Consider the following 21,326-nt stretch of genomic DNA (forward strand, 5'->3'; position numbering starts at 1 on the left):
CCAATCATGACCTAATTTTGGTGAGAGACCACTATTAAGCTAATCAGCTCCAAAAAAAAGTGGGCAAACCTTTTAATTACAAGAATAATGACAACAACAAAAAACAAAGTGGATTTTTCTTTTTGGGACCAATTTTTACACCATTACTCTACAACATGGTTGAACATGGTTGAACTTCCAACATGGACAGATCTTATTTGGAGAGGCTAAGCTATGCAACTGATTTCTTACAAATAACTCACGTCCTGTGATGAAAACGTGCAAAGTTCTCTCCCACCTTTAGACACACTGTATCCATACGCTGCGTACGCTGCGGCAGAGGCAGCCGCTGCCCCTGCTTTAGCACCTGCCATGGCAGCTGCACTTCCTGCTGTCGATTTCCGGCTCCTGCCTTTTCCTGTGCTTTTTGATCCACTGTTTGAACCTTTGGGGCGACCTCGGCTTCTACCAGAATGACCTCTTCCTGTGACCGGCATATCCTGTATGGAAATTCCTTAAGGAAACAAAGACAACATGGACACAACAATCACTAGTGTATCACAAATGGAGACTCCATACAGTTTAGTGAAAAACACAATTTATTTAGTCTTTATCGTTCCGCAGCTGTTTAGAACAGATATTTATTATAAATTTCATTCTCTAAGTGATATCTGTCACACTGCTGAGACAGACAGAAAAAATAACTTTGGACAGCAGATGCTTACTGCCTGTGCATAAACATTCTCCCGCTAAGACTATATCTAATCTGAGATTTCAGTCTGTGTCCTAAAAGTAAACATGTTTGACATGTATAAAATATAAATCAGAGAATTTAAATGTGTGACTTCCTAAATGTGTAGCCCAACTGTTTAAATAAATGTCTTGGCTTACTGAGTTACTACTGTAATCTGTAATCCCTCACTAATTAGTGTACGGTAAGTATTTTATATCAACAATATTTTCTATCTGGCTGACGTCTCCTTGAAATCACACAATGGTATTCTTAGGGCAGGGTCTCACAATGATAGAAAAGTACTAACCATTCATGTTGTCAGAGACTGAGCCAGTGATGGAAGCAGGAGAGTTGGTGGCTCTTGACTGAGGTGCTGAAGATGCTGGATCATCTACGATCACCAGCATGTCATTGCTGCTCTCATCAGGAGGGATGGAGCCCATGTGCAATTCACTGCTGATGGAGATCTAGACGACGTGAAAACAAAGGCCTTAAAGCTTACATATGCATTAGATATCCCCCAAATCTGTCTGCAGAGGCCACAAAACTCTCACAGCCCAGTATTCCATCCCAGACGTGCCTTGGCTTGTTCTGTCCTGAAATGCTCACCCACATTTATTCATACCCTACACAGCTGGACAATCAGGTGGAAAAAGTGTCCCATGCTCAGGTGTTTCTAGCAACTAAGCTGTCTTGGATTTCTTGTGCAGCAAATTTCAGGTCTTCAGATCATTTGGAAGAACCCAAACAATGTTGAAATAGTTTCAGGGTGGTGTAAAGAAACTCTTACCTCACTAAAAGGGCTAGGCATGGCAGAGTCTACACTAACAAATGACTCATCTCCATCAGCTGAGAGGTTAGAGTTATCTGCAGAGGGAACAAACGGGATCACTAGATTCATGCCTTCTTTCCTTTTTTTCCCATCCAACTCATCTTCTTTTTTCTTCTGCAATCCAAACAAAAGCAACAAGCATCGTAAGGTTTGGAAACATACAGGAGATAACAAGTGCCAGTCCACCATAAGATGCAATGTAATTAAGTTGAATCCTATGAACAATCATCTACCAATAAGAAAATTATAGCCAGCGGCTCCGAGATAGTTGGATGATGCAATATAAGAGCAGCTTTGGTGGACACTAGTTCTATCTAGTACAACTTTGTGTTCCCAGCAACAGCCAGTCAGATGCTTCTTGAAAGTTTACAAGCAGGACTTCAAGAAAACAGCCCTCTCTCCATTGTTTGCCCCCACACCTGGTCTTCAGAGGTATGAACATGGAAGTTCCATTTAGATATAATGACTAATAGATGTCAACAGACATCTCTTCCATGAAACTGTTTAATCCTTTTAAAAGTCATCTGAGCCAATGGTCATCACCTCATTTTGTTGTAGTGAATGACAAAAGTTAATTTAATTATAGTGCGCCAACTGTCTAAATGACACTGATGATAATGTGATCCAATTAGTGAATGAAACATTGGACTTACCATGAAGGTTTCTGGGCATAGAGCAAGGGTCACTGGAGGAGTGGGGGGATGGCTGTGAATTGCCTGCATTGTGCAGGGAGGTTAGACTAGATGACTCTTGAGGCCCCTTCCAGCTCCATGTTTCTATGATTCATCAGTGTCTTGGAAGGTATCTTTGTATGGGTTGTGCCTCCTCCTCATCAGGGCATGAGTTCTCCAGCTTACGACAGTCAACATCTCCCGTCAGTCTCAAGGGTCACTACATATGCAACCTTCTCCACCAATGTATCCATTGCATGCACAGGTAAGACAATGACTTGGACTTCAGCATCTACTTTGGTGAGGCAGTACCAACTAAACAAGTTTGTCTCAGCTGTGGCTATTTTGGACAGAAATCTTCTTTAAAAAGTAGTTCCTTAATTTCTCTCCTTTTCAGTGTTTTCCTTCCTAGGATAATAGAGCTTTTCCATATAAGGACACCTTCCTCCATTGATGGAGAGTGAAACATTGGACTTAACTTGAAGGATTCTTCTCATCAGTGGATGGGAAGGTATCCTTCCCCACTCTAGTTGGCGAAGGAGGAATTTGAAAGTAACTCCTTAAGTCAAAAGGGACACTATCAGGTTTTTCCTCACCTATTTTTCAGCCTCACAGTATCTCCACGTACTGGTCTTTAGGGAGAGTTCTCTCTTATGTGACTGTGATCTAGAGGTGGATCTGTCTCCATTGGAAGCTTGGCAGGACATGAACTGGGGAGCTGGAGCGCCTCCTCAGGATAGTGGAAGCCTCTGCAAGAAACGTGCACATGCCCTGCCCACGGAGCAAGGAGGAGGAGGCACGACCCATACAAGGATACCTTTTCCAATCCACTGATGGAGAATGCTGTTTCTCAAGTTAGAAAACTCCCAAATTTTAAACTGGATCTCCTAACAAAAAATTATTCAAATGGCAGCCACATTCCTAAATATTATTTTTTCCCAAGGAAATTCAATTCAGAAGGCAAAGTTGCTACCTCGTGAGAATTTGCGTTCTCTCCAAAAGACAAAATTCAAAATTAGTATGACAGTCACCTTTTAGAGAAGGAGTTGTCACCAGATGCTGAGATGGAACTACAGCTGAGGAGACTTCCTAATCAGCTTTTGACTCTTAAGCAATCGGGAAGTGAAGGGAACAAATACAATACAAAATAGAAGACACTTTAGAAAAGAACAGAAAACATCCCTTAGAGGTGTCTTGCATCAAATTCACTCAGTACCCAGCCACACTGAACATCCCACCAGAGCAGGACCTGAAATTAGCCCAAGTGAAACAGACTGCCTTGAATACCCTTGAACATGGTATTTAAAGGTGTAAGTGGACAAATGAACCATATGCTTGTTCAGAAAATACCTTTTCAGCATATTTTTCCCTCTTTCGTTTACGTTCTTTCACACGATTTGTCTCCTCTTGCTGCCGCTTCTCCTCCTGTCGCTGGCGCACTGTTGGTTTAAGAAGTAACCATCAGGAAACTTTATCAACAGGAATTAGAATATAAGAAGAGAACCGCTGGATCAGACCAGTGGTCCATCTAGTCCAGCTTCCTGTCTCATACAGTGGCCAACCAGTTCCTTTGGAGAGCCAACATCAGGGCATAGAGGCTAAGGCCTTCCTCTGATGCTGCCTTCTGGCACTGGGATTCAGAGGTTGACTGCCTTTGAACATGGAGGTTCCTTTTAATCACAATGGCGAGTAGTCACTGATAGGCCTATCCTCCATGAATCTGTCTAATCCCCTTTTAAAAATGTCTATGCTTGGGGCCACCACTACATCCTCTGAAAGCAAATTCCACATTTTAATCACTCGCTGTGCAAAGAAGTATTTCCTTTTGTCCGTTATCACCCCTAGCTCCAGATCATTTATTAGCAAATTAAATAGCACCAGCCCCAATACCTTATGGGATCCCACTGCTTAATTCCAATCATTGTGAGAACTGTCCATTTATTCCTACTCTTTGCTTCCTGTCATTTAACCTATTTTTAATCCATAAGAGAACCCATCCTCTTATCTCATGACTGCTAAATTTATTCAGGAATCTTTGGTGAGGTACCTTCTCAAAAGCCTTTAGAAAATCCAAGTATATAATGTCTACCTGGATACCGTTATCTACATACTTGTTCACTTTTCTCAAAAAACTCAAAGGTTGGTGAGGCTGGACTTCCCTTGGCAGATGCTAAAAACTCTTATATTTTCAAGGAACAAGGCTTGGGTTGCCCATCGCCCCATTCCCTTCTGCCATGCTCTTTCCTGAAGAAACTGATACCATTACAGCAAAATATACACAAGCTGAAATACACTTTACAGAGGGAAATGACACTGAGGCTTGAAAATGGCAACACACCTCTAACCCCACAGGTTTAAAATTCACCACAAGGCAAGTGTGTTTGTGGGAGGAAAAAAAAGCTTTGCTCTCCTGCATTATGTCCACACTCCTGACTTGTGCTTGTTTGCAAAAAATTATGTAGGCTCGCCATTCTCATCTGATCTTTACCGCATGCTGCCGCTGCTGCCTGCTGAGGCTCAGCCCTGGCTGTAGAAAGACAAGTACTAGTAGCAGCCTTATACTGCTCTCTGCCTCTGCTGTGCCTTATACTTGTGCTGCAACAAGTAACATCCTTCCATCCTCCCGTACTCCAAAACATATGAAATGTGAGGCTGGGGAGGGGGGGAGATTCACCTCACCCGTCACATTTGGAAGGTCCTGCAGTAATTTAATTCTTCTGGTAATGTGGGGCATTAACCCAAAGTAAGCTGCACTGTGCAATAAACAGCCGAGGAAATGGGAGTCCAAATTCGGACACTATAATTACTTTTAAAAACCCTGATGCTGTATGCATGCTCACATATAACTATACTCTTTCATCCACTGCACATTATAATTATTGACACAAAATAAGCCAGACAACAGAAACACGTTCATGGCATTCAAATGGGAAGATTTCAAGAATTAGTGAAGTTTAGGTTAGAGTTGGGAATAGCCCCACACGTACATTTTTTCTCAAGCTCTTCATCATCAAGCAGCAGACTAACCACCTCCTTGGGTTTCAGCGTGTCTGGTTTGAAATTGCCACCTGAAATCACCATCCTTTGAATCTACAGGAGAGAACAAATCTATTAGCCTTTCTTCTTGGATTATTTAATGCCAGAGGATTCCCCCACACACACAAACAACCCCTATATTGGTATGGTTATGAGGAACAGATAAGCAAGATTCAAGTCCAGTAGCATCTTAAAGATGAACAAGATTTCCAGGGTATAAGCTTTTGAGAGTCAAACCTCTGATGTCTGATGAGGGGAGCTTATTCTCTGGAAATCCTATTGGTATTTTAAGGTTTGACTGGAACTCGAATCTTGCTCCTCTACTGCAGACCAACATGGCTACCTACATGAAACAAAGAACAGAATGAGGCACATCCCTCCCTTTTTATACTGGCTTGTAGATTGGATGATTATGAATATCAAACTAGACATAATCCTGGGTACAGATCATTCATCTGCTTAATAAATGGTTAATACTAAATGTGAAAGATATTTAAAGCTTCAACTTAATTGTATAAAATGAAAGCTTTAAAAACAACAACGTACATCTTGTTATGCATGCTTATTTATTAATGCACTAAATACCATGCCATTTCCTCAGGTGCTGGTACTCCATACCAGAGAGTACTGCCACACATAAAGCCCTGGCCATTAACATTCTGAAAAACATCCTATAGGCAGGAGCTCACTGAGCACCTCAAATAAAAACAAACAGTAAGAGACTGAGAAAACTGGGCTTGTGACTGCCACACTCAAGTTAAAGCCATTTACCCTGAGCACTTAAGTTTATAAGGCAATTTAGAGGTTGCTGTTTTCTTCACAACGTTGTCATTCTCAATTTGAGTTGTCCCATCTCAAGATTATAACTGGTCTCTTGACAGTCACTGTCCAACCTCCCTGCCCTTCCCTCTACATTTCATTGCTCCATACATGTTTCCTCTCTTACCTCACTTTTCTCCTTGGCCCTCTGCAAGATGCGCTCCTCGATGGTGCCTTTACAAATCAATCGATACACAGTGACCTGTTTTGTCTGACCCAGCCTGTGAGCACGATCCATGGCCTGCTGATCCACTGTTGGATTCCAGTCACTATCGTAGAAAATTACCTGTCAGGGCATTTTTTGAAAAAAGTTACAAATATAAAAACCAAATCCCAGCTGTTACTTGTAAAGATTATCTGTCCTTGCACCACTGCACCACTCTAAAGGTACCACCTGCAAATGGGTAAGACTGGCAGCTGCCATTCATGTCCATTATCTGTTGGGGCTTCCACCTTGTGAAATGGCTTGCCTGAGGTCAGGAAAGCTCCCACCTCTGTCATTTCACAGAATGTTCAAGAGGGCATTTTGTTCAAGTGATTAGAACTGCAGAACAATGTAACAATCCAAGAGGGCACCTTTATAATGCAGTAGGATTACAGTCCACTGCAATGATTATTGTAGGCAGCACCTGCTTTTACTACATTGTGTTGTTCTTTATAACCTACTTTTTGTATTGTATTTTGCATTGTAAGAAGGGGGCATGGCTCAGTGGCAGAGCATCTGCTTGGCATACTGAAGGTCCAGGCTCAATCCCTGGCACCTCCATCTTAAAGGATCAGGTAGCAGCTGATGGGAAGACTTCGACTTGTGACCCTGGCGAGCTGGTGCTAGGCATCCTAACTTTGATGGACCAAAGGTCTGATGCAGTATTAGGCAGCTTTATGTGTTTATAGTATACCTTGCCTTAGATAGTTTGTTGTTCACATTGTTCTCTAATTCTGTAATCCTAGTCCTAGTGCATTGTTCACTGGTTGTTTTATGCTGTCTGACTCCACTGTTTTATATCCTGTAATCTGCCTTGAGTTTCAGCGAGAAAGGTGGGCTATAAATGAAGTGATTTATAATGATGTTTTTTGTTCACAAATCAAACATTTTAATTGAGTGCTTGTTCAAATCTTTGATATTCAAATTATAGAACAGCCTATGGTGGTAGGATAACATATTTAAAGCAAGCTGTTTACTTACTGTATCAGCAGCTGTAAGGTTAATACCTAAGCCACCAGCTCTTGTGCTTAACAAGAAGACAAAGATATCATTCCTATAAAGACAGAAAGGAAAAATAAAACCTCCATTTAAACTATGTTGAAGCACACTACACAAACATTACATATAACAAATCAGGTTGAATTTCACATCAGGCAATCTTTTTATGACAAAGTAGTTATTTGACTTGATTTTACCTAGTTCTGAACAATGCATGTTTTAATGATTCAGTAGTGATTTTTCATAAAATGCCATAGAAGAATGACCATTTAATAAACAGGTATCTATAAATATCTCTCTGTCCTGGATTTTTAAGGTATGTGTGCATGTGTGTGTGAGAATGCTACAAAGAAGAAAATATTCTACCAAATACTTTGCTAAGAAAGCACAATACATGATAAAAGAATTCAATGAATGTGCAGGAAAAACATCTTGCTAGCACAGCTGTGAGATTTTTCTTCTTCCAGAAAGCACACCTCAAAGTAACTTCATAATTCTTGTATAGCCTAACTGCATATTGCACTGATTTCAAACTGATCCCACTTTCCCAACATGACCTGTTCATTGCACCATGCATCAATACCACTTTGCAGAACATCTGACAAGATGAACTGCTGATCTTTGAGGGAGACTATAATAAACTCTAAGAAAAACATTTCTGCTGATAGTATCAATTGCATTCATGATTTTCATTCCTCAATGCTAAGATAGTTAACATATATTTTAACTTTCAAAAGATTCCTGCTCAGAGTCTTTGCGTATGTTGTACATGGTATCTCCTGAGGCTTAGATAATGGGCTTAGGATGTATTTCCCCCCCCTACCGGTTAGTCTTATCAAGGATAGAGACAAGACAAGAGAGCCAGCATGGTGTAGCAGTTAAGGTGTCGGACTAGGACCTGGGAAAACCAGTTTCGAACTCCCACTAGCGCCATGGAAACTTGCTGGGTGACCTTGGGCCAGTCACACACTCTCAGCCCTAACCCTGGCTAGTATTTGGATGGAGACCTCCAAGGAATTCCAGTGGCATGACATGGAGACCAAACCACCTCCAATGGCCTCTTGCCTTAAAAACCCTATGGGATAAGTCAGCTGTGACTTAAGAGCAAACTTAACGAGTACAGGTAGATCTATTTTCACAAGGCAGTACACAGAAAGCTGCATGTCAGTTCCAAGCAACCGTTTTGCCACCTATATCAACAGCCAAGCCTGAAGAGACTTCGGCTTTTAAGCCTTTTTAAAAGACTTGTTTCCACTTTCCTTTTTTACGGCAGCTTCTGCTGGAGACGGCATCCTCCCAACTCTGCCCACTGCTTCCCCAATTCTTTGAAGCCAGTGACTGGATGATTCTTTCTCATTAGAGCTAATGACATCATGCTGCAAGGTGATAACACTGGCAGTGATAAGCTTAAGAGCCAATGTGGCGGCGTAATACCTGGGTTCAGATCCTCAGCTTAACCATAAGGTGACTATGGGCCACTCACTATCTCTCAGCTGCATCTACCCCATATCATGGCTGCAAGGATAACATGGAGGAAGGGAAAACAACAGACGTTGTCCTGTCTTTCTTAGAGGAAGCATGGCATAAAAATGTGATGTGTTTGTGTGTTAAGTGCCATCAAGTCACTTCTGACTCATGGCGACCCTATGAATGAAAGTCCTCCAAAATGTCCTATCTTTGACAGCCTTGCTCAGATCCTGCAAATTGAAGGCTGTGGCTTCCTTTATTGAGTCAATCCATCTCTTGTTGGGTCTTCCTCTTTTCCTGATGCCCTCAACTTTTCCTAGCATAACTGTCTTTTAAAATGTGATACAGACGAGTAATTCATTGGTATGGAAGAATTTAAAAGACATAATGGAAGAAACCGAACAGCCAATTAAAACAGGTGATGAAAAGCACGGGAAAACCACCACCAATAACTAAAATAAGTAATTAAATTCACACTGTCTTTCCTGCTGAAATGTCTTGGTCTGGTGAAAGTATTATGTGACTCTGCAGTGTACTGATGCATTTATTGCCGTTATTTCTGAATTGCTGTCTGATTTTCTGGCACCACACCTTGCAGAAATTGCTACACAGTATATCTGAGCCCTTACAGTTCACGTACTACTTTCTCTAGGTTATTGTGCAAACAGGATTTGGGTGGAGAGAAAAAACTGACTGACAGCATGAACTGGCCTGTCTGCATGCTACTGCAAAGAAACTGTTGGAGGACTTCTACACTTCAGGTCTGATGTGTGTTTGCACTGATCTTATTTGATCTTTAGAATTGCAGTTTACAATCCCAGGCAACACCCATGACAATATGAGCAGTAATCCACATTGTGTAATTTAATTTCTTGGCAGTGAGAAGACAGAAAAGCCCCAATGTGGAAGAATAACTGTGCATGACCCCTTTGGATTCTGACTTACATTAAGAAACTGAAAAAAATGTAGCATGCAAAAAACCACAAGTAGTCACGAAGAATTCCAACATGATGACCAAATTTGGGAGAGGGACAGTGTTCTGCTTAAATGGGAGTTTGGGAACTACTTATCAACACAATTACTACAATTTTAAAAGATACCTGTTCTGAAAGTCAGCAACCATATCCCTTCTCTCTGAGATTTTTGATGAGCCATCTAGCCGCATGTATGTATGTTTCCTGTAAACCATGTATTCCTAAATCAAGAACAAAACAAATCCAAAAGAAAATCAATTAATCTTGTACTTTTCCAATTTAAACTTCATATCTAGAATTCCAGCAGGTGAAAATTATACTAGTTATTGAACATCAAATTTGTGTATCACATGGGAGCGGCAGCTGCTATACCAAAAAGCTACATGTGTAAACCTAAATGCAAAATAATATTGGTCTGTACAATACTGTTAAAACCTATTCATTTTGAATCCAATTGAACGGCATAATAAAGAGAGACTGGTCCTCAGAAAGCCTATATTGCACAGGTATTTTGTGATTCCCCATTAAGTCTATATTTATTAACCAGACAAAACTACCAAATGATTTGAACCCTGTACTCTGCTTAATTGATTAGCTACATAATATATTGTTTGGTCATCATGATATGCAAACATAGTTTCAAATATCAATTGCCTCTCTCCAGAAGATCATTCAGGATAATTTTAAAAGGCTGTAATAATCCATAACACACAAATACTGTAGGAGAACCAAGAGAACAAGATCCCTCTCGCTACATGAAGCCTCAGTACTATTCTCCACAGACACTGTTTTTCTTTTCCCATCCATCCATATAGATGCTCAAGATTTTGGTGACTGAAGTTAGTTAGGCTCTGTAAATTAGGCTGATTAAAACAAGGATTATGAAATACTAATAAACTGACGTACAGTCTTGTTCATAAACCATGCTGCCATAATAATAACAATCTAAAGTATTTAGAGATTTTAAAATACTAAACTGGAGGCAACGATTAGGTAATACATTTACTTGTTTTTCACTACTAACTTTCCCACAAAAGTAACAACAATATACGAGTTGAGTAAAACTCTGATGGATATACTGCCTTCCAGCAGTAATCCCTTAGTCTGATTGATGCTGGTTTTCACCATTACTGGCCATTACACCGGAAGTCACCAACACTCTTGCCTTGAGCTCTAGAAGAAAAGTGTGCTGACCTTCCTACACCCCAGCTGTCAAGAATGCTAGATGGCCTTCTTGATCAGGAAGGAAGGAAGGAAGGGCCAAGCAGCCACTGCAACAGAAGGAGCAAAAAGGGCAAAAGGCACCCCAGATCCCTGTGCAACACCCAGCAAGCTCCAATCCTAAACTGACACAATTCATCCTTGGAGTTCATGTCTGCCCTTTTGTTGTTTCTGCAGCTGCTCTGGAGATCCCTCTGTTGCACTGTAAGACAACCAATAAAGGTATTTTAGGACTGCAGCAAGCTGCCTGAAAGGAGGTGAATTATCCCGGACAAGCAAGATCATCTGTCATGGTTGCTGAGTCACAGGGATGTCTGCTACATGCCTGCTACAGAACTCAGAGCAGCTCATACAAACACCAGAGTAGTCGTGTGGGGGGGAGAATATACTGGAACCTGCTTCAAATGGGATAAATATATTTGTACAGAAAAGGCAGGAGGGTGGAACTGGGGCCTTAAATGCACTACGTTCGTGCTTCTAATAAAAACCCAGAGACTGGTAATAATACACAGGTACATTCAAAGCCAAATGTGATATTTGGGATGTTAACAGAAGCACAATAATTACAGTGGAAGATTCAAGACCTCTCGCCAGCCAGATCTTTTCCAACACGTAGACTGGAGTTTTCAGCCTTTTAAGTACAGAAAGATGCTGCTGCCTAATCCTAAAAGGGTATTAAAATGACTGTGAATATCCTTCATTAAAGCTTGTTCAACTTTAAAGGTCAGCATAACACCAAAAGAACTAGTCCTGAAAAATAATGAAAATTAGTTCTGACTGTAGAGAGCGTGTTACTCAGGCAACAGAGAAGCTGACTTGTTTAGTCACTCCCTTCTTTGATCCACTGATAATGACAGGGAGTTTGCTAAGCCAAAAAAAGTTTACACACCACCCAGAAAGCAATTATTCAAACCAAGAACATCAAAGTAGTTTATTTAGATCTCTTGGTCTTTCTGTCAAAGCAAGAAAACAGGTAGGACTAGGGAGATGAGCCACTTGACAGTCATAGAGCTGGATCTTATACCCATTCCCAAGTGAAAGGAGCTTACAGAGGAGAATCCTCTCCTTCCCCTAGCAGCATCCTGGAAAGCCAGAACTGATATCCAGGGAGCTCTCCTCGGCAAGGTGCCACATGCAATTTGGGTGCAGTAAAAAGAGAGAAACTTCTCCCATCTTGTGCTAGAGGAGTCTGCTCCACTGAACTTTCACCATCACCACAAAGGGATGAGGGTTGCTCTCTCCTTGCCCTTTAGTGCAGCCCTCCCCCCAATTTCACAAGGTATTTGGTCCAGAAGAGCCCCTTGATCCTGAGTATTGGCTTTTGGAGGCATGCAGCAAAGATCCTGAGCAAAGATGTAGAAGATTGACCTCTGAGAGCTCCTCCTGATCATGCATGACATAAGCCTATCAGGACTGCAAAAGCACAGCCGCGCACAACAGCACAACTGCTCTGAGCATGGTCTTACAGAAATCAGTTGTGGTAGGAGTGGAAGAAATATGCACTGTCCTATGGTAAAAAGCATACAAACCAGTCCTAAATGCTGCAGTGCTAGCCAAAGAATGCACAAAGTCTCAAGCGATAAAGTCCCCTCTTCTGGCACACAGCCATAAGAGGAAGGGTTGTGCTACCTAAACTGTGCTCTGGGTTGAGCCCCTGCACAACATACCTAGCACATGAGTAAAGATTCGTTGGCAGTGGTGCTGCACAAGGACAACTCATGCTGCCCTGTTCTGGGCAGAGCTGCTAATTTCTTTGCACAGCATCACTAGGCCCCACTGGAGATGTAGAAGTCAATATAAAGCCTGCGTCAGGCTCTCAAGTTTAAGTTGCTCAGTGAACTTTTCCTTGGTAGTGACACAGAGACACCAGATGTTTCTACCTCCCTTGCCAGAGATAAGAGAACAGCACTAGGAACACCAAGAATACGAAAACTGCAGCTCGGTAAGTCTAGAAAAGAAAGTTCAAATTGATAATATTGTCATCAGTCCCATCAGCCTCTGGATCGGCTTAAAAGATTTTTATCCCAGATCCTAGATTTCATTGGTCATTAGCGTCAGAATCCCCCTTTGAACAGGTTACGTGGCTCCTACCTCCAACAAGTCAATCATCCGTGTCATCTGCGAGTAGATAAGGACTCTGTGTCCTTGAGATTTTAATCTTGTCAACAGAACATCAAGGGCATAAAGCTTTCCGCTGTCTGTGATCAGGCTCTCTTTGTCTAAAGGGAAGGAAGGGGGGGGGGGAAAGATAACTAAAAGCTGGCCGCAAAAGGAGCCATCACAGCAGCAGATATAAGGTTAATTTTTAAAAAACATACTTTACTTGGTTAATATAAAGATGCTCCACAATGTGACTTAGGAAGCCCTCACACCTTATTTTTAAGTCCATCATGCTGCAAAATTATAGGACTAGCCTCAAAGCCAGCCATTCACACTGTGCTTTTCAGACATTTAGACACTGCCAAGTTTAGCTATAATTTTCCTATACGAGCACAAGCGAAACAAATCATACAGTTCACATGTAGTTCTATGAACAAAAAAATGCTACGGATGCCACTTGGAGCTCAAATACTAAATTCAATAAACAGTAAATTCAGTAAACAGCCCAAAAAGAAAAATGCTGTGTCTAGCAGAATTATAGTTTTGTGAGAAAATCTGTGCACCACTCCTTTATTTTTAGCGCTAATAGAGCTGACAGTTGCAGATCATTTATATCAGGCCAATCTGACCAACTCTGTGTCCAGATCTTATAAAAACTTGCTTACTAGACACAAAACTCAGTGCTCATTATATATTATGGGAAACGGTCATCTCTACGCTCCCCCCTTTACTGGGCTCATATTTTTGTTCCATCAAGCTGACAGCTATGATCATAAACTGTGTACATTCTATGCATATCCAGAATAACAGGGAATTGGATACTTGAAAGCTTCTGGAATTACAAATTCCCCAAATTTACTTCTTCTTGCTTCAAAACTTCTCCATTCATGGCGGCAGAAAACATTAAAATATGTGCACTTGGTAGTGTCTGATAAAGACTTAGGAACATAAAAGACTTAGAAAGAGGTTTCTAGGGATGCAAAGGCTGTATTTCTCCCACCCCCTTACCTCAAATGACAAATTTTGCAAAATTAGTAACTGCACTTTTGTCTTTTTAAGTACTCCACTTTAGGCTGTCTAAACTAACTAGGATATAAGCAGAGATATTTTTTTTTAAAATCTGGTGGAACATTACCCACATAGCACGGTACCTTTATTTAACAAAGTTAAAACGCACAAATGTTTTTGTTCTGCCACCTAACTTTAAAAAGACAAACATGTTGTTTCTAAACTGTAACAACAAAACATTAAATTATTTGTCCTTTGACTGCACTCTAGCTCTCTGTCATCTCCAACAGGACTAAAAAAGGTATGTATAATTAATGTGTTACTTATTTTCTAAGCTCCAATTCTAGCTCCCATACGATACATAAAGAGTTTTAAAAAGGAAAGGTTGTTCATCTTCTGACACAAATTTGTGCTGCCAGATTATGGATCAAAATTGGCTTCATTTCATTGAACTGGGGAAAAAATTGCTTTTAGTCAGGCTTAACTGAGTTTAGTTGACAAATGAGAGGGTGTCATGGATTGCTGTTTGTGGAAAACAGTCAAAACAATAACTTAAGAAAATACCACCAAAGAGATTTTGTTGAGAAATATTGTTTTTATCTTAGTTCCTACTAGAGAATTTGAAAATGACCCCGATAATGTAAGTATACAGAAGAAAAACGGCTAAATCCCGGTGTTTGGTTCCCCACTCCCTGAGAAGTCCGCAGGGCATAATGAGGTCAATGAAGAGCTAGCTAGGTCTCACAGTAAACAGCCAGTGAAGTTGGTACTGTTTATCAATGCAAGAACGACTCAGACACTTCCTGCCATTTAATCCAAGACCATTTTTCTTTCAAAGAACAGGAAAAGCCTCAAGAGATTCCCACAGTGATCACAAGTGGGAACATGGAGTCTAAGAGACGACAGAGTTAACTGCAATAGCAGCTGTTCTGCTGCTCATTTCAATATTCACCTCACTGCACTGAATCACTCCTTGAATTGTTATTCATGTTCTAAAACAAGCAAGATCTTATCTACATTCACATTCAGTTGTCTTTTTTTCATTTTAAATCTGCTGTAATTTTTTTCTCAGCGCTTCCTGGTATGAATCTAAACCTACACTTATTAATTCCCAGTTTACTGCAGTCCTGTATCCACACTCCTACTTGAGTCAACCTGCCTCTTTAGAGTTCGTATACTTAAATTGTGGTCTTTTAGTGTTTTTTTTTTTAATGATCACTGTTTTATTTATATTGTAAGCTGCCTCAAGTTCTGCAAGGTAGGAAGGCAGCTATTAATGTTCTAAATAAAATAAAATAAAAAAAATGGGAGTGCACATATTTTGACAAAATAAGGGATGGTTGGACATCAGGAATTTTCTTAGTAGTTTCACTCCAACTTTTAACACATTATTTACAAATGCAGAAATAGCCTTTATATGACATTTCCCCTTTTTGGTCTCCTCTCTTCAGTTCTCCCGTGATCTGACAACGCAAGTATCTTCACTTTCATGTCTTCACTTATAACCATCCCGCATTTTGTCTCCTCCTTTACAAGCAATTATTAATACAGTGTAATGTAGACAGAACAGTGTGGAGATGTATGTTTTCTGTCTTGTGCTTACGTACATGCTAGGCACAGTTAAAGAAAGCACAAATCCTACATGCACACATCATCCTTGATAGCCTGTATCAGGTGTCTTGCATGAAGCCTTCATTTTACTTCCTAGCATGCTGTTGCCCAACACATGGGCCAAAGTTTGAGCACGTATAGCAACAAGGTCAACAAAAACATAGCCTGACATGTAACATATATAACTGGTCTGCAGTCCATTAAATGATTCAATCACAGGTCTGCAACCCACCTGGTATCCTGATGAATGACCAGCCATTTTGAGGCCTGATCCCCAACAATCCTCCTGGATATTCTGGGAAGAACTGAGAGCATCTTTTAAGCCAACCAGTTGCTAGTTCAGGTGCACCATGCAATATACATTGCTTTACTTCGAGGCTTCCCCCATCTTTAAGTGCCCTGCGCTCATACTCTGCACTCCGATCATTGCAGTAGAAGTCCAGCGGCACAGCTGTTACCTATGGATTAAAGCAGTACAATTATACTGGATATGAGAATTAAGAAGCAGCAATCAGTTCATTTTGGAACACAATGCTGAAGCAAAAGAGTTGACGCCATAAAAATCTTTCTATTCAACTTGCGAATAATGAATGAGACAAACAAGAGGTGATATTGCAGATGTTATGCTATGATGTATCAACAGTTATCTTTCTTTCTTGGGAAGCCATTACTATTCTTGATGCTTACTATGCCTTAGCAGTGTACTGAAGCACAAGGATTTAGGATCTTGACCTGCTCTAACCAACTTCTGCAATGAAACTGCAGAGCAGAAGCAAAATGATCAAAGTTGCATTTGTTCGTTCAGCTTATTGTAACACATCGAAAAGCTGACTTGCACAGATGAGGGGGGATGAGGAGAAAGCTTGGGCTGCCCCTGTGTTCTTGGTGCAGCAACAGCAATGGTGGCGGAACCGGCTCTCCTGTGACCCTCAAACCACTTGGGTGGACAGATCTCAGAAGGCACCCAACAGAGCATGGCCATGTTGAGCTTCAGCTGGAAAACCCCCCACCAGATTTTGTATTTTTGTACTTTCTTTAAGCTTGAGAGTCAACCTACAAACTGTCCTGGGTTAGCCAAACACCAAGTTCCTTTTCCATATTTAGAATGCCAAAATCTTTAGTTTATCTTTGCGTGCCAATTTCCCTATTATCAGCTTCAGTACGAATTGCCTTGCCAAATGAACAACATTGCCTACACAGGAATCCAAGCTGTATACCAAAGCAGCTATCTTGTGACCACCTTCATCATTTTAATTCTTGCTGCTATCTGGACAGGGCAGAATGTTAGCCAAACAGCTGTCTCCTCAAATGGCTCAACAGTCTCCTGATAAGGAGTCTGTTCCACCAGACAAGGTTGTCTTTTGTAAAAAAAAAAAAAATCCCAAAAGCTATAGTGCCCTCTATCTCTCTTTAGCAGGCAATAAGGCAAGACCATGGTACCATCCTGTGCAACAAGCCATTGTTCCCAAACACACACAGATTTCCACAGCCAGCAAGCAAAAACCAAAACAATCACAAGTAGATGTAAGATACAGTAAGAAAGATAACGAGTTATAATCTCCGCTTACATATCTGCACAGTAGATATTGGGCATGTTTCAGCTGAAAAATTATTAATCATCAAACAACACAATGTTAGTGGACAAATTCTTCTATGCACGTCAAGGCAAGGACTGGTGTCTGTACTATTATGGAATGTACTGTAGCCCCTCTATAAAAATACACATCCAGAATCAAAACAAGTAATCACCTAAGCTACTGTTCTCCAAGCAAGGAATAGCACATCCACAACTTCTTAGTAAGCTCACTAAACTCCCATATGAAATGGGAGATAAGAGACTGTCCAAACAAATGATCCCAATTGTGTGAGCATATGCTGAAAAAGCACATTCAGCAAAACAGTACTGACTAGAAGACCATGATCCCACCCCCGCCCTGCCCCATATAGAAGAGTCAGAATCTAGTTCTGGAACAGGAGCCAGTAATCATTGGATTTCCTTGTTGACTACTTCACTGAGCCACCCTGCTATTTTACAAGACAGTAACTATGTTACAGAAGATGTGAGAAACACTGTGTAAGTTGGTTTTCACCAGAACTTCTTAATAGGCTTTTGCTAATAGTCAGAAAAGTGTTCTAGGGAGAACAAAGACTGAAGAGAAATTGGAGATATCCTTGTAGCTTATCGCATGCGACAAGGTGAAGTTCTGATATGTTGGAGTTTCTCAAAAAGGCACTGTGGATTTCACTTATCTGAATAATTCTATACTATCACAAACCCAACTCCATGTGAAACATTTATACCATGATGAACAAGACAAGGGTCGTCACTGTTTGAAGCCTCTTAAAATCCCGATGCTAGGAAAAACTGAAGGCAGTAGGGAAAAGGCCCAACATGAAATGGATTGACTCAATAAAGGAAGCCACAGCCTTCAGTTTTGACAGAATGTTCAGTTTGATAGAATGTCATTAATTCATAAGGTTGACCTAAGTCAGAAGTGATGGCACATGACACACAGAAGATTTAGAGGAAGTACAAAATTATTACTCAAGCCGGTGTAATATTAGGCAGTGCGCAAGGGATGGAGCCCATGTGCCTGACATTCTGTAGTCTACGTATGGTGCAAAATAAAAAAAGAAGGGTATTGTATGGCACACTGTTTACATCTGAGATAGACATTCAACCTGTCTATGGACCACATGAACAATTCAAAGAAGTTTATTTTGGGACAATGAGCTGAGATACCAGTTACTTGATGCCTGTCAGAGGGGAGAAATAGGCAGTTTCAATGGATAAGAACAGAATGCTCTTTGGGGAGTTTGCCACTTCCTAGTCAAAAGCAATGCTATGGAAAGAAACAACAGTCACAAGTAATGCAAAACAGCACACAATAAAGGATATCCTTATACTGTACTGCCATCTGCAGTCAAGAAAATGTACAAGCTATGTAAAGATTCCTCCGATGAAACACGCCAAGCATTGATTCTGAAGCAAAGTATGCAGTATGCATCAAAACTCTTAAGTCTACTGCTGCCCAATAAAGTACAGACTCACAGACTTAAAAATTTCATTTAGGTCTTAAATGAAAATGAAGCATAAGGAATCTAAAAAAAGTTTTCTTTCCACTCAGGAGGGAATTAGAAGTTCCTAAAATAATCCTTGAGAAAGACCTCACAAGATCATACTGGACAGATGTTATGCACGCTGTTGATAGGTGTGAGTGCAAAACCCCTGAAACTATGCCACAGTGTTCTGCTAAGCCATTCTAGAGCGATGCATGCACTCCCTATTCTCACCTCAGTCATAATGAAAACTGCCCTAGTTTTCAAAGCATGGAGCAGCAGGCTTGGAAGTTGTACCTGATATTGGATACAGCTGATTTGGCCACAATGATCCACACTACTGTAGGGTTGCCTTTGAAGACAACTTGGAAACTTCATCTACTATGAAATGCAGCAAAATGTCCTGGTTGCTGACCAGGACAAGTAGGACTAGTGATATTACTGAGATACCTAAAACGCAACATCAGCTGCCAATGTGTTTCCAAGTTTTATTCAAGATTCTGATTTTAACCAATAAAGACCCACATACTTTCACAATGAGCTCACAAGGGCCCTTTGGGTCTTGTAGCAGGTATTGCTTAAGTATCCCTATAATCCAGGCAGCATCAGCCCAGGCAAGGGCTTATTCCTGTGGTACCTCCAGTCCAAAAGAATGGGCAGCCCAGTGAAATGAGGAGTGTACTATCGTTGAAAAGTGCAGAGCAGAGCTTTTAAAAAGGTACTTCGGTTGATTTAGTATGGTTTTGCTAGTGAACAACTATTTTTTGAAGCTGTTGTAAAATCCACGAATATGGGTTTTACACACTGCCTTATTTCCCTATTTATCTTATGGAAACATGCATATTTTAAATAAATAAATGCTCAAAGCTCTGGAATGCAAAGGAGAGCAGCTGAGCTGCTTTATATTCTTTCCCTCATTTGCCAGCGCATAGGTATCTATGGCTCACTTCAGATAACGCCCACAGATATATTACTACCAAAACAAACACAGATCATCAAGGGGACATTTGGGTGGCCTGGTGATAAGGGACCTTCTGCTCTTTGCCTGATTCTATTTGATTGTTGCTCTCATTGCTTCTCCACACAGAATGAGGATTTATTGCTCTGCTATCACTTTCAAATCAACAGTTGACAGCACACAAAAGAGCACAAGCAGATGTCCACACCAGTGGAACCTTTCCAGACAACCCTCAAGCATATTCAGGGTGGAGAAGATTTTTCTGGCAGCAGATGGTTAACTGTACCTGTTACGTTAAATGTTGCTGATTAAGGCTTTTCATATTATGTTAGCAAACAATAACAGCTTGCAAGAAACTAAAAGACTTTCACATTTTATTGAACAATAAAAAGTAAAGTTAATATATAAGACATATTGGCGGGTATCCTATCACTCTGCTCAGCAAAGTATGATGCTTTCCTTCAGCGTAAGGAGGGGAGGTTTCAGTGGTACAGCACCTGCTTGACATGCAGAAGGTCCCAGGTTCAACCTCCAGCATATCCAGTTAAAAGGATCAGGTGATGTGAAAAGACCTCTACTGGAGACCCATTACCAGTCTGACAGACAATATTGACCTTGATGGAACAATGGTCTGATTCAGAATCAGGCAGATTCATGTGTTCCAGGAGCCTTCCTCTAAAAGCCACTGAAGCTGAAGGATGGCGACCAATTTGTCAGATTAGAATGGTTTAGAAGAAGAGCTGGTTTTTATATGCCAACTTTCTCTACCAGTTACGGAACAATCAAACCGGTTTACAAGCACCTTCTCATCCCCTCCCCACAACAGACACCCTGTGAGGTAGGTGAGGCTGAGAGAGCTCTAAGAGAACTGTGACTAGCCCAAGGTCACCCAGCTGACTTCATGTGTAGGAGTGGGGAAGCCAGCTCGGTTCACCAGATTAGCGTCTGCAACTCATGTGGAGGAGTGGGGAATCAAACTCGGTTCTCCAGATCAAACTTCACTGCTCCAAACCACCGCTCTTAACCACACCTCGCTGGCTCTCTGTATTAAATATTTCTTTCTGGACTGTACCCCTAAATTTCTATTGACTGTTAAATATATAGGCATTTCTCAGTATCTTAAGATGTAAGAAATCGGAGACCAGATTCACTGCTCGGCATTAAAGCACATTTCTAAATACAGACGCAATGAAATGGGAGTGAGAGGGGACCAAGGTCAGGAGGGGCCAGCAGATTTTTAGACAAGACCCCCTTACTCACTTTTTCTCGACACAGCAGTTCACCCTCAAGAATACAAATGTTAACATTCATATGCAGTGTGAAAGAATCTCATTATTATCAAAAATATATTTAATATGGATGTGGGGCAAGAAAAAAAACTCCCTCAATTCCTCTTCTATGCTGCAATTAAGAGTAATTAACAAGATGAAATGGCTCCAAGAAGCTTACAAGACATCCTAGGTTATGCTGAATTTCTAATTTATACATTCTAGTACATAGTTTCAAATGTTGTGGATGCCCTATGAAGACACTGCATTTGATGGAGAGAACAAGATTGCATCTGGCCACCTGAGACTGCACTTGGGGGAGGGGCTACGGCTCAAGCAGCAGAGCACCTGCCTTTGTGTTTAAAGTACCACGTTCAGCCCCCGG

General features: G+C 41.0%; 1 protein-coding gene across 2 annotated transcripts in view; it reads right to left on the reverse strand.

Annotated features, from left to right (window-relative positions):
- The window catches only part of INO80 (INO80 complex ATPase subunit), a 48,631-nt gene that overhangs the window by 794 nt on the left and 26,511 nt on the right, over window positions 1–21,326 (reverse strand). Inside the window, exons 25-34 of one of the 2 annotated variants that reach the window (XM_056851008.1) lie at window positions 15,888–16,113; window positions 13,028–13,155; window positions 9,842–9,936; window positions 7,257–7,329; window positions 6,198–6,356; window positions 5,203–5,305; window positions 3,566–3,654; window positions 1,503–1,658; window positions 1,020–1,179; window positions 278–493 (exon numbers count right to left, since the gene is read on the reverse strand). In XM_056851008.1, the coding sequence (XP_056706986.1) occupies window positions 278–493; window positions 1,020–1,179; window positions 1,503–1,658; window positions 3,566–3,654; window positions 5,203–5,305; window positions 6,198–6,356; window positions 7,257–7,329; window positions 9,842–9,936; window positions 13,028–13,155; window positions 15,888–16,113 (1,405 nt within the window). Of the gene's footprint in view, window positions 1–277; window positions 494–1,019; window positions 1,180–1,502; window positions 1,659–3,565; window positions 3,655–5,202; window positions 5,306–6,197; window positions 6,357–7,256; window positions 7,330–9,841; window positions 9,937–13,027; window positions 13,156–15,887; window positions 16,114–21,326 lie in introns of those variants that run through there. The other variant, XM_056851009.1, reaches the window with a different exon arrangement.

The sequence above is a fragment of the Euleptes europaea genome, chromosome 6 (genome assembly GCF_029931775.1).
Source record: "Euleptes europaea isolate rEulEur1 chromosome 6, rEulEur1.hap1, whole genome shotgun sequence".
Classification (NCBI taxonomy): Eukaryota; Metazoa; Chordata; class Lepidosauria; order Squamata; family Sphaerodactylidae; genus Euleptes; species Euleptes europaea.